Source organism: Trichosurus vulpecula, chromosome 3, assembly GCF_011100635.1.
Source record: "Trichosurus vulpecula isolate mTriVul1 chromosome 3, mTriVul1.pri, whole genome shotgun sequence".
NCBI lineage: Eukaryota > Metazoa > Chordata > Mammalia > Diprotodontia > Phalangeridae > Trichosurus > Trichosurus vulpecula.
Window position 1 is genome coordinate 233,127,604 of NC_050575.1, and position 14,944 is coordinate 233,142,547.

General features: G+C 36.9%; 1 protein-coding gene across 5 annotated transcripts in view; it reads left to right on the plus strand.

Moving 5' to 3' along the window:
* Positions 1-14,944, plus strand: part of KIDINS220 (kinase D interacting substrate 220) — a 169,062-nt gene that overhangs the window by 101,503 nt on the left and 52,615 nt on the right. For all 5 annotated transcript variants that reach the window (XM_036748326.1, XM_036748325.1, XM_036748322.1 and 2 more), the window contains exon 23: positions 13,524-13,702. In XM_036748326.1, the coding sequence (XP_036604221.1) occupies positions 13,524-13,702 (179 nt within the window). The remainder of the gene's footprint in view (positions 1-13,523; positions 13,703-14,944) is intronic.

Here is a 14,944-nt window from a genome sequence, read left to right on the forward strand (position 1 = left end):
TCATGCCCAATTAGCAAAAGGGTGTGGGCCTGAGGCTTAGTTCCTAATAAGTAAAGGGAGTAGGCCTGCCTACAAATAAACTTCTAATCAAGCTTCCCTTAATTGGCCCCACCTGCAGTCTATTGAGTGGGTGGGAAAGGTCTTTAATCACTGATTGGCATCACACAAGTGGGTGTGCCTCTAATCAAGCCTTCCTTTGTTGGCCCCACCTAAGGCCTATTGAATGGGCGGGAAAGATCTTTAATTACTGATTGGCATTGAAGCCTCTATGCCTTTGTATAGGCTATCCACCCTACCTGAAATCTTCTCACTCCTTACCTCAGCTTTTTACCTAATTCCTTTTAAGGCTCAGTTCAAATGCTACTGAAGTGACATGAAGCCCTTGTTAGTGTTCTTCCCTCAAGTGAAATTACTTTCTATTTAGTTTGTTTTTACATCATCTGTGTACACATTGTTTCCTCAGGTAGAATACAAACTCCTAGAGGTTAGAGATTGTTTCATTTTTGTCTTTGTATTTTCTGCATCTAGTACAATGCCTGGTACATATTAAGTACTTATCAGAGGCTTGTTGAATTAAATGAAAGGTGAAGCTATATCCTAGCCCTGTCAAAAGCCAAATAAAACATAAAAGTAGGAGATAGAATTAGTCACAGTAGAACACTTCATAGGAAGACAGGTCCTAGGGGTACATTCTTCAGACATGGAAAAAGCCTTTTAGAATACAGGGCTACCCCAACACCTGGGTTCCAGCACTGATTGGGCTGAGCAACAAGCCTGAGACCAATATGAGCTCCAGCATCAATTAGGCCTGTTAGGATGACTTTTGAGATTGAAACCAATTCCCAGTTGAGTATTGTGAAAAAAATAAGGACAAAAAGACCATCCAAGGCCAGAAATCCCAGTGAATCACCAAGACACCAAAACTGAGTCCAGAGATCAAAGAAGAGAATGAGGCCTAATAGTAATCATCCCATCCTGATCAGCATTTGTATCCAGACTCTATGGGGGGGGACAGGACCAAAAAAAAAAAAAACCCTTTTCAACCCAACCAAGTGTACTAGAAGGTATTGGCCTGAGTACAAAATTCCAAACCAAAATTAGAGGCTGAAAATATGAGCAAGCAGAAGAAAATGCCGATAACCATTAAGAAATACTCTGGCTTATGAAAAGTCCAAGGGAGAACCCCACCTCAAATGAGAGTAATCCCAGTAAACTGTTTGAGGGGGGAAAGTGGCTATGACTTGACCATGAAGACTATGAGACTGGCTAAAAGAAATGAAGCAAAGGATTTTTAAAATGAAATGAGTTTTGGAAGGAAAAATAGGTTAGAATAGAAAGTAGAAAACTTTACCTAATTAATATATTCCCAGAATAATAGAATGGATGAAACAGGACTTAGTGATTCCATGAGACAAGAAGATATATTAGAATAAGTCAGCAATCATTTATTTAGATCTACCTATGTGCCAGGCACCATGCCAAGGTGTGGGGATTTAAAGGAGAACAAAAATAGTCCCTGCTTTCAGGGTGCTCACAGTCTGATGAGGGGTGGGAGGGAGACAGTATGCAAATAATTATGTATTTATTCAGGAGAAATCCAGATAATCTCAGAGTGAAGACACTGACATAAAAGGGGATTGGGGAAGGCTTTTTACAGAAATTGGGGTTTTAGCTGGAACTTGAAAGAATATAAGAGATAGAAATAAGGAATGAATTCTAAGCATGGGGGATAGAAAATGCTCAGTCAGGAGGTGAGAGTATCATTGTCAGTATTATCAGGACACCGCCACATTTTATTTCCTTTTTGTGGTAAATTTTTAAAATTTATTTTAAACTTAAATACAAAATGAGAAAAGAAAAAATAAGCATTTCCGTGTACACAGTGGAACATAAGAGAGGATTCAGGGCAGCTAAATAGCACAGTGAGAAGAGCACTGGCCCCTGAGTCAGGAGGGCCTGAGTTCAAATCCGGCCTCAGACACTTGACATACTTAACTAGCTGTGTGACCTTGGGCAAGTCACTTAACCCCAATTGCCTTGCCATCCCCCCAAAAAATGAACATAAGAGAGGATTCAATGTAAATCATTTTCCATTTCAAGAAAACTTATATAACAAAAATTCCATTTCAAAACTGCTCTGTTTTTCTTTTTTTCTTTGTAGGTTTTGTTTTGTTCTCAGCTATGCACTATTTACTTTATTTTTCCCCCCTCCCTTCTCCCCCCCTTGCCATAAAGAAGGCTACAATTAAGCAAGGATATATATATATATGTATATATATGTATATATATATATATATATATATATATATATATGTATATATATATATACACACACACACACACATATATATATATACATATACATATCTATAAAGATGCACGTATACCCTCATACAGATGTATATAAGTCTGTACTGTGCTTATTTCCATTTGTCGTCTGTTTTTCCAAAGGTGGATAGCATCTTCCTTCATAAATCTAAGTCTTTCGATGTTTTTCTAAATCAACCAGCTTATCATTTCCTGTACCACAGCATATTCCAACCTAATCACATCCAATCTGAGAGATTGTCTATGAAAATTTTCCCCCAATTTTCTGCATTCCTTCTATTCTTGGCTGCACAGTTTTTATTTATCTAAGAAAATTTTAATTTAAAATAATGAAAATTAACCATTTTATACTTCAGTAATACTCTCACTTTATAATATAGCTTAAGGTCTGATATAGCTGAATCTACTTCCTTTACATCTTTTTTCCCCTGGTTTCTTTTAAGTTCCTGGCCTTTTGTTCTTCAACTGAACTTTGTTATTATTTTTTCTAACTCAGATAATTTTTTGGTAACTTAATTAGGATAGCATTGAATAAATAGACTACTTATGTAAAATTGTCATTTTTTCTTTATCAGTTTTATTTCATTGTTGGTTTTACCTACCCATGAACAATAAATATTATTTCAGTTATTTGGATCTGACTTTATTTGTATAAAATGTGTTTTATGTTTATGTTCATATAGTTCCCATGTCTATTTTTGCAGGTATTTTATACTGTCTGGCTATTTTAAATGGTCTAAAGCAATACAGAATAATATTTCTGACACATAGTATAATTTTCCTACTTTTCTCTTTTGATTAAATCTATTTTAGCTTTAACTTTGTCTGAGATCATGATTACTCCCCTGCTCTTTTTTTACATAATAAATTCTTTTCCTGCCCTTTATTTTATCTTTGTGTGTATCTCATTTTGTTTTTAGTGTTTTCTGAAAGCAACATATTGGTGAATTCAAATTTTTAATCTGTCAGTTTCCATTTTATGGGTAAATTGATCCCATTCACATTTTAAGCTATAATTACTTGTGTATTTTCCTCCTTCCTATTTTTCCTCACTGTCTTTCTCACCCTATTTACCCTATCTGTCCTCACTCCTCTGCTTTACTTCTACCCTGCTACCTTGCCTTCCTATTCCTTAGCCTTCCTACCCCTCCAAGAGTCCCTCCCTTACCTCTATCCCCCACCTTATCCCCTTGACTTATTTCTTTCTGAATTTAGAAGACTTTTATACCCCTCTAGATATATATGTTGTTCCCTCTTTTACCCAATCCCCAGTGAGAGTAAGGTTCTAGCACTACCTACCCTCCCCGCTACTATCTTCTTCTGTATTAGTTTTTCATTTTATGCCTCATTTGTATGAGATAATTACTCCTTCTTACCTCTCCCTATACTGTTTTATTTTTTAGAATCTCCCCATCATACTCAGCTCAGCCCAAACCTTTCTTTAAAACTACCCAAATAATAATGATAGTCGTAAGAGTACTTATTGGTAATATTTTTACATGTAAGAAGTAAACAATTTGACTGTATTGATTCCCTTGTAATTGATCTTTAATATTTAGCTTATATTTCTCCTGGATGTTATATGTTGAATTTTCCCTTAAGTTCTGCTGTTTTTGTCACAAATACCTGAAAGTCTTTCAGTTCATTAAATGTCCATTTTTTTTTCATTCAAGATTATGCTTAAATTTTCAGGCCAAGTTACCCTTAGTCATAATCTCAGCTCTTTTGCTCTACAAAATATAGTATTCCACTATATATGGTTCTTCAACTTAGTAGCTGCTAGGTCTTGTATAATCCTTAGTGTAGCTCCATGATATTTAAGTTTTTTTTTCTTACAATATTTTCACCTTAACTTGGGAGCTTCAAAACTTGGCTATGATATTCCTGTAAGTTTTCCTCTTGGGACCTTTTCAGGTGGTGTTTGGTGGATTTCTTTTTTTCTATTTCTGCTTTGCCTTCTAAGTCCAGAACTTCAGGGCAGTTTTCCTTGATAATTTCTCATAATATTGTATCAAGATTCTTTTTTTTTAATCATAATTTTCAGATAGTCCAACTATTTTTATGTTATTTCTACCTAGTCTAATCTCCAGATTAGTTATTTTTCTTTTTTTTTTAAATTCAAATTTATTTATTTAACATATTTAGTTTTCAGCATTGATTTTCACAAGAGTTTGAATTACAAATTTTCTCCCCATTCTACCCTCCCCCCCACTCCAAGGTGGCATATATTCTGATTGCCCTGTTCCCCAGTCAGCCCTCCCCTCCATCACCCCACCCCAACCCCCTTTTCCCTTCCTTTCTTGTAGGGCAAGATAAATTTCCACACCCCATTGCCTGCATATCTTATTTTCTAGTTGCATGCAAAAACTTTTTTTTTTGAACATCTGTTTTTAAAACTTTGAGTTCCAAATTCTCTCCCCTCTTCCCTTCTCATCCACCCTCGCTAAGAAGTCAAGCAATTCAACATAGGCCACATGTGTATCATTATGTATAACCCTTCCACAATACTCATGTTGTGAAAGACTAACTATATTTTGCTCCTTCCCAACCCATCCCCCTTTATTGAATTTTCTCTCTTAACCCTGTCCCCTTTCCAAAGTGTTTGTTTTTGATTACCTCCACCCCTATCTGCCCTCCCCTCCATCATCTCCCCCTTTCATTTTTTTATCTTCCTCCCTCTTCTTTCCTGTGGGGTAAGATACCCAATTGAGTATGTATGGTATTCCCTCCTCAGGCCAAATCTGATGAGAGCAAGGTTCACTCATTCCCCCCTCACCTGCCCTCTCCCCTCCTCCCACAGAACTGCTTCCTCTTGCCACCTTTATGTGAGATATTCCACCCCATTCTATCTCTCCCTATCTCCCTCTCTTAGTATGTTGCTCTCTCATCCCTTAATTTCATTTTATTTCTTTTAGATATCTTCCCTTCATCTTCAACTCACCTTGTGTCTGCTCTCTCTCTCTTTTATATACACACACACACACACACACACACACACAGATATATACATACATACACATTCACATATATATATACATATTCCCTTCAGTTACCCTAATACTGAGGTCTCATGAATCATACATGTCATCTTTCCATGTAGGAATGTAAACAAAACAGTTCAGCTTTAGTAAGTCCCTTGCAATTTCTGTTTCTTGATTACCTTTTCATGTTTCTCTTGAATCTTGTGTTGGAAAGTCAGATTTTCTATTCAGTTCTGGTCTTTTCACTGAGAAAGCTTGAAAGTCCTCTGTTTTATTGAAAATCCATATTTTGCCTTGGAGCATGATACTCAGTTTTGCTGGGTAGGTGATTCTAGGTTTTAATCCTAGCTCCATTGACCTTCGGAATATCGCATTCCAAGCCCTTCGATCTCTTAATGTAGAAGCTGCCAGATCTTGGATTATTCTGATAGTATTTCCACAATCCTCAAATTGTTTCTTTCTGGCTGCTTGCAGTATTTTCTCCTTGATCTGGGAGGTCTGGAATTTGGCAACAATATTCCTAGGAGATTTCTTTTTGGGATCTATTTGAGGAGGCGATCGATGGATTCTTTCAATTTCTATTTTGCCCTGTGGCTCTAGAATATCAGGGCAGTTCTCCTTGATTATTTCTTGAAAGATGATATCTAGGCTCTTTTTTGATCATGGCTTTCAGGTAGTCCAATAATTTTTAAATTCTCTCTCCTGGATCTATTTTCCAGGTCAGTGGTTTTTCCAAGGAGATATTTCACATTGTCTTCCATTTTTTCATTCCTTTGGTTCTGTTTTATATTATCTTGATTTCTCATAAAGTCACTAGCTTCCACTTGCTCCAATCTAATTTTTAAAGTAGTATTTTCTTCAGTGGTCTTTTGGACCTCCTTTTCCATTTGGCTAATTCTGCCTTTCAAGGCATTCTTCTCCTCATTGGCTTTTTGGAGCTCTTTTGCCATTTGAGTTAATCTATTTTTTAAGGTGTTGTTTTCTTCAGTGTATTTTTCAGTATTTTTTTGGGTCTCCTTTAGCAAGTCATTGACTTGTTTTTCATGGTTTTCTCGCATCCTTCTCATTTCTCTTCCCAATTTTTCCTCTACTTCTCTAACTTGCTTTTCCAAACCCTTTTTGAGCTCTTCCATGGCCTGGGGCCAGTTCATGTTTTTCTTGGAGGCTTTTGTTGTAGGCTCTATGACTTTGTTGTCTTCTTTAGGCTATATGTTTTGGTCTTCTTTGTCACCAAAGAAAGAATCCAAAGTCTGAGACTGAATCTGGGTGTGTTTTCGCTGCCTGGCCATATTCCCAACCAACTAACTTGACCCTTAAGTTTTTCAGTGGGCTATGACTGCTTGTAGACTAAAGAGTTCTATGTTCCACATTTGGGGGGGAGGTTCCAGCTCTGTCACACCAGCACTCCTCCTTCCCCAAGAACCCCCAACCCAAACTGGGCTTAGATCTTCAGCAGGCTGTGCACTCCTGCTCTGATCCGCCATTTAATTCCTCCCACCAGGTGGGCTTAGGGCCAGAAGTGGCAGCAGCTGTAGCTGCCCCACCTCCGCTGCACCTCCCCACCCCCCCCCACCCCCCGGGGCTGGAAGCCTAACTGCGAACTCCTTCCACTCCTGCAGCTTTTCCCACTAACCTTCTCCGCAGTCTTTGGTGTTTGTGGGTTGAGGAGTCTAGTAACTGCCGCAGCTCACTGATTCAGGGTGCTAGGGCCCCCTCCTCCCAGCTTCTGGTCTGGATGGTCCACGCCGCTCAGGCTGAGTTCTGCTCCACTCCGTTCCCAGCTCCCAGCTCCGTGTGGGATAGACCTCACCCAGAGACCGTCCAGGCTGTCCTGGGCTTGAGCCCTGCTTCCCTCTGCTGTTTTGTGGGTTCTGCAGTTCTAGAATTGGTTCAGAGCCATTTTTTATAGGTTTTTGGAGGGACTCAGTACGGAGCTCATGCTAGTCCCTGCTTTCCAGCTGCCATCTTGGCTCCGCCCCCCAGTTGTTTTTCTGATAAGATGTTCCACATTTGCTTGTATTTTTTCATTCTTTTGATTTTATCATTTCTTGGTGTCTTAGAAGGTCATTAGCTTTCATTTGTCCAATTCTCGTTTTCAGGGAATTATTTTCTTCCTGAAGTTTTTGACTATTTCAAATTGGTAGGCTTTCCTTTAATAATTTTCTTGGGTTGCCTTTTTTTTTTTCTAATTTTTCCTCAGTCTCTCTTATTTGATTTCAAAAGTCCTTTTTAAGTTCTTCCAAGAACTCTTTTTGTGCTTGGGATCATTTGATGTTTCTCATTTAAAAAGGAGTGGCTTTTTTTTAGCTCCATCATCTTCCTCTGAATATGAACCCAGATCTTCTCTATCCTTATCTATGGTTGGGTTCTTTCTCCTTTGCTTATTCATTTTTATTCATTCATTCATTCATTAATTTATGTGTCAGCTATTAGTGTAATTAAGTTCTAGTTCCAAGGTATGAGGAATGATGCCCCAAATCTCAGGTCTTTCTTACTGTTATTTTCTGAGATCTGTGTGTGGGCCCAACCTTGCTCTCCACTCTTAAACCTAGGGCCCCCAGCCACACTGTCCTGGAAATGATCTTGCTCGCTGTGGTCTTTCACGTGGCTGCAAACTACACTGTCTTCTCTGCCTCTCTCAAAGCAGAGAATCTGCTCTCTTGAAGGTGCCCACAGCCAGCAGGTCCCCTCTATCAGGTGTGTGCTAGCTTCTCCCCCCACAGCTGCAGCCTGGAACCATCTGGTCAGCACAGCTGTGCTTGGGTCCCTTGACAGTAGAAAGTCTTTCAGTCTTTTCCTACTCAGCCTTCAAATCTCTGCTGTCAGCCAGAAAAAGTTTCTAAGGCTGAGGCTGCCTCTCAACCCAGCTGCCACCAGGGCTTGTTTATTGATTTTGCAGAGCCTGGAGTTGTTTGCACTTCATTCAGGTTGAACCTCTACCTCTGGAGGTTGAGTCTTTCCCAGGGTCTTCTTAAGTTGTCTTAGGAAGACAAGTGTTTTACCCCAACTTTTGTTTTATTTCCTCTGCTTTCTGTTCCCTCTGAGGTGATGTTCTATCTCTTTTTGTGGAGGAAGTTTGGAGAGCTGAAAGTTTTCTGACGTGTTCCACCATCTTCCCAGAATCCTCTCAGCAAGTTTCCCACATTTCATTTCCTAAAATTTTATGTGAAGTAATAATTACGGATTATCGTTATTGTTATCTACAAATAAATCATATAAACTTTTGTCAGTCAGCTATCATTTATGAAACACTTACTAAGTTCCAGGTACTGTATTGACTACTAGAGATGCAAAAAGTAACAAATTGCAAAAGGCCCTGCTTTCAAGGAGTTCACAGTCTAAGGAAGGAGACAGCATACAAACAACTATGTCCAAAAAAGCTATTTAGAGGATAAGATTAAGGAGTAGAAAAAACTTCTTGCAGAAAGTAGGACTTTAGCTGAGATTTCAAGGAAGGGGTGGAGATGAGTAGGGAGCAAGTTGTAGGTGGGGGAGAGGGACTGCTACTGAAAGTACTCTGAATTGAGAGATGGGAATGCCACATGTGAGGAACAGCAAGGAGGCCAAATGTCACTGGATTACAGAGTATGTTGGTGGGGGTGAGAGGTGGGGTGTAAAGTGTAAAAATACAGGAAAGACAAGAAGGGGCCATGTTATGAAGGGCTTTAAAAGTCAAAGAATTTTATATTTGAGCCTGGACTTGATCAGACTTGTGCTTTAGGAAGTTCATTTTGACAACTGAGTGGAGGATAGATTGGAGTGGAGAGAGACCAACCAGCAGGTTATTGCAATAGTCCAGATATGAGGTGATGAAGACTTGTATTAGGCTGGTGGCAGTTTCAGAGGAGGTAAGGTGGCATATATGAGATGTATGAGAGATATGAGATAAGACAGAAACAACAGGATTTGGCCCCTGAAGGTAAGGTGTGGGGGAAAGATAGTGACTTCACTTTTTGATATGATGAATATAATATGTCTCTGCGACATCCAGTTGAAGATGTGTAAATGGCAGTTGGAGATACAAGACTGGAAGTTGTGAAAGAGATTAGGACTGGACGAATGAATCTGAGAATCATCTGTGTGGAAATGGTAATTGAATTCATGGGAACTGGTAAGATAAGAAGAGGAGTGCTTAGGACAGAGCCCTGTGGCTTTGTGTGACACATAGTTAGCAAAGGGGGACCTGATGAAGATGCAGCAAAGGAGACTGAGGAGTGGTCACATAGATAGCAGGAGAACCAGGAGACAGTAGTATCCCTAAAACACTAGAGAGAAGAGAGTATCAAGGAGAAGAAGGTTATTCATAGTGTCAAGGGCTACAGAGGTCAGTAAAGATGAGGATTGAGAAAAGACCTTTGGATTTGATAGTTATGAGATCATTGGTAACTTTGAGGAGAGCATCTTCACCTCAGTGATGAGGTATTCAGACTACAAAGAGTTAAGAGAGCGAGTTTCACCAGAAGAGGGAGGAGAGAGCTATAGGATGATAGAAATGACAGGACTTGTCAAGATGGTTGATTCAGTTGAGGATTAATGAGTCATGGGAATGTTATAGACAGTATGGAAGCAGCCAGTAGAAAGGAACAGATTAAAGATAAGCTAAAAGATGGGGATAATAGAGCAGTATGCTAGAGAAGATGGGATGGAATGGGATCACTTCTGCATATTATATAGAGGGATTTGCTTGGCAAGGAGAATGGCCACTCTCTTCATGTGAAACAGGGATGAAAGGAGGAGATAGTAGCAGAAGGTAGCTTAGTGATGTCTGGTGAAGAGGAGGGTAAATTTGTTGGTCTTTTCAGAAAATAGAGCTAAAACTAGTTCAGACACAGTAGTTGAAAACTGTTGATGAATTATTGGTCTAATTTTTTTTTCATGAAATGAGTTTTAAACTGTTATCTAATATACCCAGAATTCCTTAATCTTCAGTTTTAATTGTAAAGCTTTGTTAAAATATAAATTTTCTAACCATTTTGCTTTGTTGTGTTTTTCCAAAAAGGTATTTGTCACATTTTTCAAATTAAATTTTAATTAATAACCTTTGTTTTTTCAGTGCCTACATTTCTCTCTGTATATGTATCCCCCTCTTGTTCAGAGATCTCTCTCCTTTAAAAAAAGAACTTATTATAAAAAAGAAAAGGAGCAAGAGGAGAAAAAAAATCAGCAAAATTGATCAATACATCAAAAAAATCTGATAATCTTTTTAATATTTTACCTCCTGGAAATTCTCTACCTCTTCAAAAGCAGAGATAAGGGGAGGGGAGATGTTTTCTCATATCTCTCTCTTCTTTGGGGCTGGCTATCTTTATTCTTTGTAATTTTGTAATCATCTTCAGTTATTTTGTGGTGGTTTTTCTTTTTATTTACCTTGTTGGTGTCATGCTTGTAGTTTAGCTCTGTTTACTTCACTTTGCATTCATTGATATGTCTTTCCATGCTTTTTTAAAATTTATCACATTTATAATTTCTTATAGCACCAAATATTCCATTACCTTTGTGTACAACAGTTTTTTTACCCATGACTCATTTGGTGGACATTTACTTTGTTTCCAGTTCTTTTCTACCCCAAAAAGTGCTGCTATAAATATTTTGTTTTTATTTTAGACTTCCTTTTTTCAGATTATGAATAGGCATTTATTGTATTTACTAAAGTTTTTATTTGAAGTCCTATACATTGAATTTTTAAAAAATATACAGCATTAGAAAATTTGGTATGGTAGAAACCTAGTGACTGAACATGAGGGATTATTTGTTGCTCTAATTAGTTCAGGAAAAGTTCAAATAATTTAGTATGTTGCTGTGGGCATGCTTTGAAAACAAACAAAAAAATTATCTTAAAGTGCTGTTCCTTTTATTTCACTCCTGGCTAATTAATTTTCTTCTGGCCAATATTTCAGAGCTGAAGTGATGACTTTACTTAAATACAAAAGTGAAATAATACTCCCTCATTGAATCTTTCAAAACACCATTAACTTGATTATTCAAAATTATGGAGATGAGCCAAGTAATACAAATATCAAAAGATCATTTTGTTTTGATTTGCATCATAGAATTTGGGGGTGGAATGATATTCATCTTCCTAAATATTTATTTCCTTAGAGCTATTAAAATTAACATACACAGCCTGGACACATGGAGGGCAGAAGCTCAAAAGCATTATTGAAATGGTAAGGGAAAGGCTAGATTAAGGTTCGAGTGGACATATGAGAAATGACTACATACTGATAAACATTTTATTTGTCAAATATGTTAAAAATAACTAAATCTGAGAGTACTTACGTACCATGTCCTGTCTTCTTTTGATTGAAAATTTCACATGGTGATCTTTAAGTATTATTGAATTATTAAAAAAAACACAAATGCAACAACTTCTTTTCTAGAGTAGTTTTCCTTTCAAATAAGTATGTAAATGGTACTGTCTGCTATATATAGAGCTTTTAAAAAGTAGGCATCTATGAAGCCACACATACAGCAAACTGATTGTTGGCCATCACATTTTGTATCTTAACAAAACTGTGGCTAGTTAATCCTCATGTGCTAACTATAATTATTTGAGCTAGTCAAAGATACAGAAATCCAAATGATTATTCACAGATAAGAACATTAAAATAAAAAAAAATGGTCGTAAACGAATCAAGTAGTGGATCTACATAAATAGGACCTATGGCCTTAATATTCACTTACAACTGCAGATTAACCTGAATTAAGTGTAAAATTTCCAGAAGTGAATTGAGACTAATTTTGAACTTGTCTGCACCTTTAAGAGATATAGGAAGGGCAAAATAAAAGTTTAGCTATAGAATTTTAAAGCTGGAACAGGGCAATTAAGCTTAAAGGAATTGAATCAAACCTTCTTATTGAAGAAACTGACAGACAGATGAAGAAGTATCCATGGTCATTCAGCTAATTTGTGGAGAGACTTCCTTTTTATCAATATTAGATTTGGAGTGTATGGCTAGCAGAGGCAGTTGATGGCACAGTAGATTGAGTGCTGGGCCTGGAGTCAGGAAGAAAAGACCTTAGTTCACATTTGGCTTCAGATACATACCAACTGTGTGACCCTGCCTCAGCTTCTCCATTTGTAAAATGAAGATAATAATAGCATCTACCTCTCAGGGTTGTTGTGAGGATCAAATGTGATAATATTTGTTAAAAGCACAGCGCCTGGCTCATAACAGGCACTATGTAAATGCTTATTCCCTTCCCTTTGTAGGATTTCTGTCAAGTGGTATGGATATTTTAGCCTCTTTATTCACATAATTCTATATTGCTTTTCAGAATGCTTAGATCTTTTTATATCTTTAATAGCATATTAGTATATCTATCTTTCCAGACCTCTTCCAGTCTTGACTCTTTCCATCTTTTTTCATCTTCGCCAGTTTTCTAGGGATAAAGTGAAATCTCTGGGTTATTTTGATTTGCATTTTTTAAATTGTTAGTGATTTGAAGCAGTCTTTCAGATGTTGTTAATAGTTGGCAATTCTTTTGAGAACTGCTTGTTCATATCCTCCAACCATTTATGTATCAGAGAATAGCTTTTGGTCTTATATTTTAGTTTTTCATATATATATCTATATATGTGTATGTATATGTATATAAATGCATACACATACACACATACATACATACATATACGTATATTCACATCCATACCTACATATACCCACACACATACATATACATATATATCCTCTTATCTGACAAATTTGTGGCAAATGAATTTTTCCATTCTGCTTCTTTTCCTAGGTGCAAGAAGCTTTTGAATTTCATTTGATCAGAATTATCTCTTTTAAATTTTTTATTGCCTCTATCTTTTGTTTTGTTAAGAATATATCTAGTTATAAATATGAAAGGTGGATCTTTAATATTAAGGTTGCATATCCATTTTCACTTTATTGTGTGATACAGTATAAAACATTGGTCCGAACCTATTTTTTTTATTCCTCTCCAGCAGTTCTTAACAAATGTAGAGGTTTTTTTCCTGAATAATTTATGTGTATCCTTCATTGAAAACTGAGTTATTGAATTCTCTTATTTCTGATTCTCTTTTATCTAGTCTGTTCTATTTTTAAACCCAATAGCAACTGGTTGTGATGACTGCTGCTGTAACTTAGTTTTTAAGAGAAACAAAATCTTTTTGTTAAAGATAATCTGCTTATACAGTAATAATATTGACTATTTTACATTGTTATCTTCATTTCTTTTTTTTCAAAGAATATCGAAGAATATCCCAACAACTAAAGATGTTGAGCCATTGCTTGAAATTGACGGTGACATAAGGAACTTTGAAGTGTTTTTGTCTTCACGAACACCTGTTCTTGTGGCTCGAGATGTAAAAACGTTTTTGCCATGTACTGTAAATCTGGATCCCAAACTTCGAGAAATTATTGCAGGTGGGTAATGGTGATTAGATTTTTTTGTAAGTGTGTGAAGTCTTCATGATACTTAAGGCTCTCAAAGCTTCACTATTTCTTACTCGCTTTATTAAATTTCTGCTGGGACAGTGGGTGGCAGCATAATTTACTGCTTTTTATGTATTTTGTGATCCAGCTACAGTGACTTATCAGCAGTTCCACATAACACTCTGCTTCTGGTCTGATAGTCAGCATGGTGAATTCTAGTCCTGGCTCTGCTACTATCTCTTTGATCTTTTGGATGTCAGTTCATTTCACTGACTTGAGTTTTTCATCTAGAATCAAGATGTTTTTTCTAGTTTTTTAAGGTTCCTTCCAATAAAAAGTTTATGTATTTTATAGATGACTCTGATAATGCTGTATTTGTTTTTGGCCTGCCTTTTAAAGGTATATTGTAAGGATAAATTCTAAGATATGTTGTAGGTAATTAATACCTTATCTTGTGGGAGAATTAAGGAGTTATAATGTCTATAATAAGAACTAGCTGTAGCACTTTAAGATTTGCAAAGTGCTTTACAAATGGCGCTATTATTCCCATCTTGCCTCTGAATGAGGAAGATGAGAAAAGACAGAGGTTAAATGACTTGCCCACAATCACACAGTGAGGGCATTTCTGAGGCTGGATTTGAATTCAGCTTTTCCAGGCTCCAGGTTTAGCTCTGTATCCACTAGGTCACTTAGTTGTGTTTTTAAATAGATTCTTCATAGGGTTGTTGTGAGCATCAAATGAGATAATATGTAAAGCACTTTGCAAATCTCGAAGCACTGTATAAATCTTTGCCATTATTACCGAATTATTTTCCCTGTAAGTTTTCTTTCTCTGTGTCCATCTCTCTGGCTTTCAAGGGAATTGTGAATTTTTAAATGAAAATAACACTGTCTATTAAGATAGCTTCACTTAAATAGTACTGGGGTTAAAGTCAGGAAGACCTGTTTTCAGACACTTACTAGCTGTGTCGTCCTGGGCTAGTTACTTAGCATTTCTGAACCTCGGGATCCTAATATGTAACACTGATGAGGTTGTACTTGATGGTCTCTGAGATTCATTTCAGATATAAATCAATTGTCCTGCGAAATAGTGGTATTAAATGTTAGATTTCTTATAGAGCAAGTGTACTTACACTTTTAACAAGTAGAATTTGGTTGTCTTTGACATTAATCCCAAACTGTTAACAATAGCAGCTTAATCTAATCTGATTCCTATTCTTTGATAAATTTATT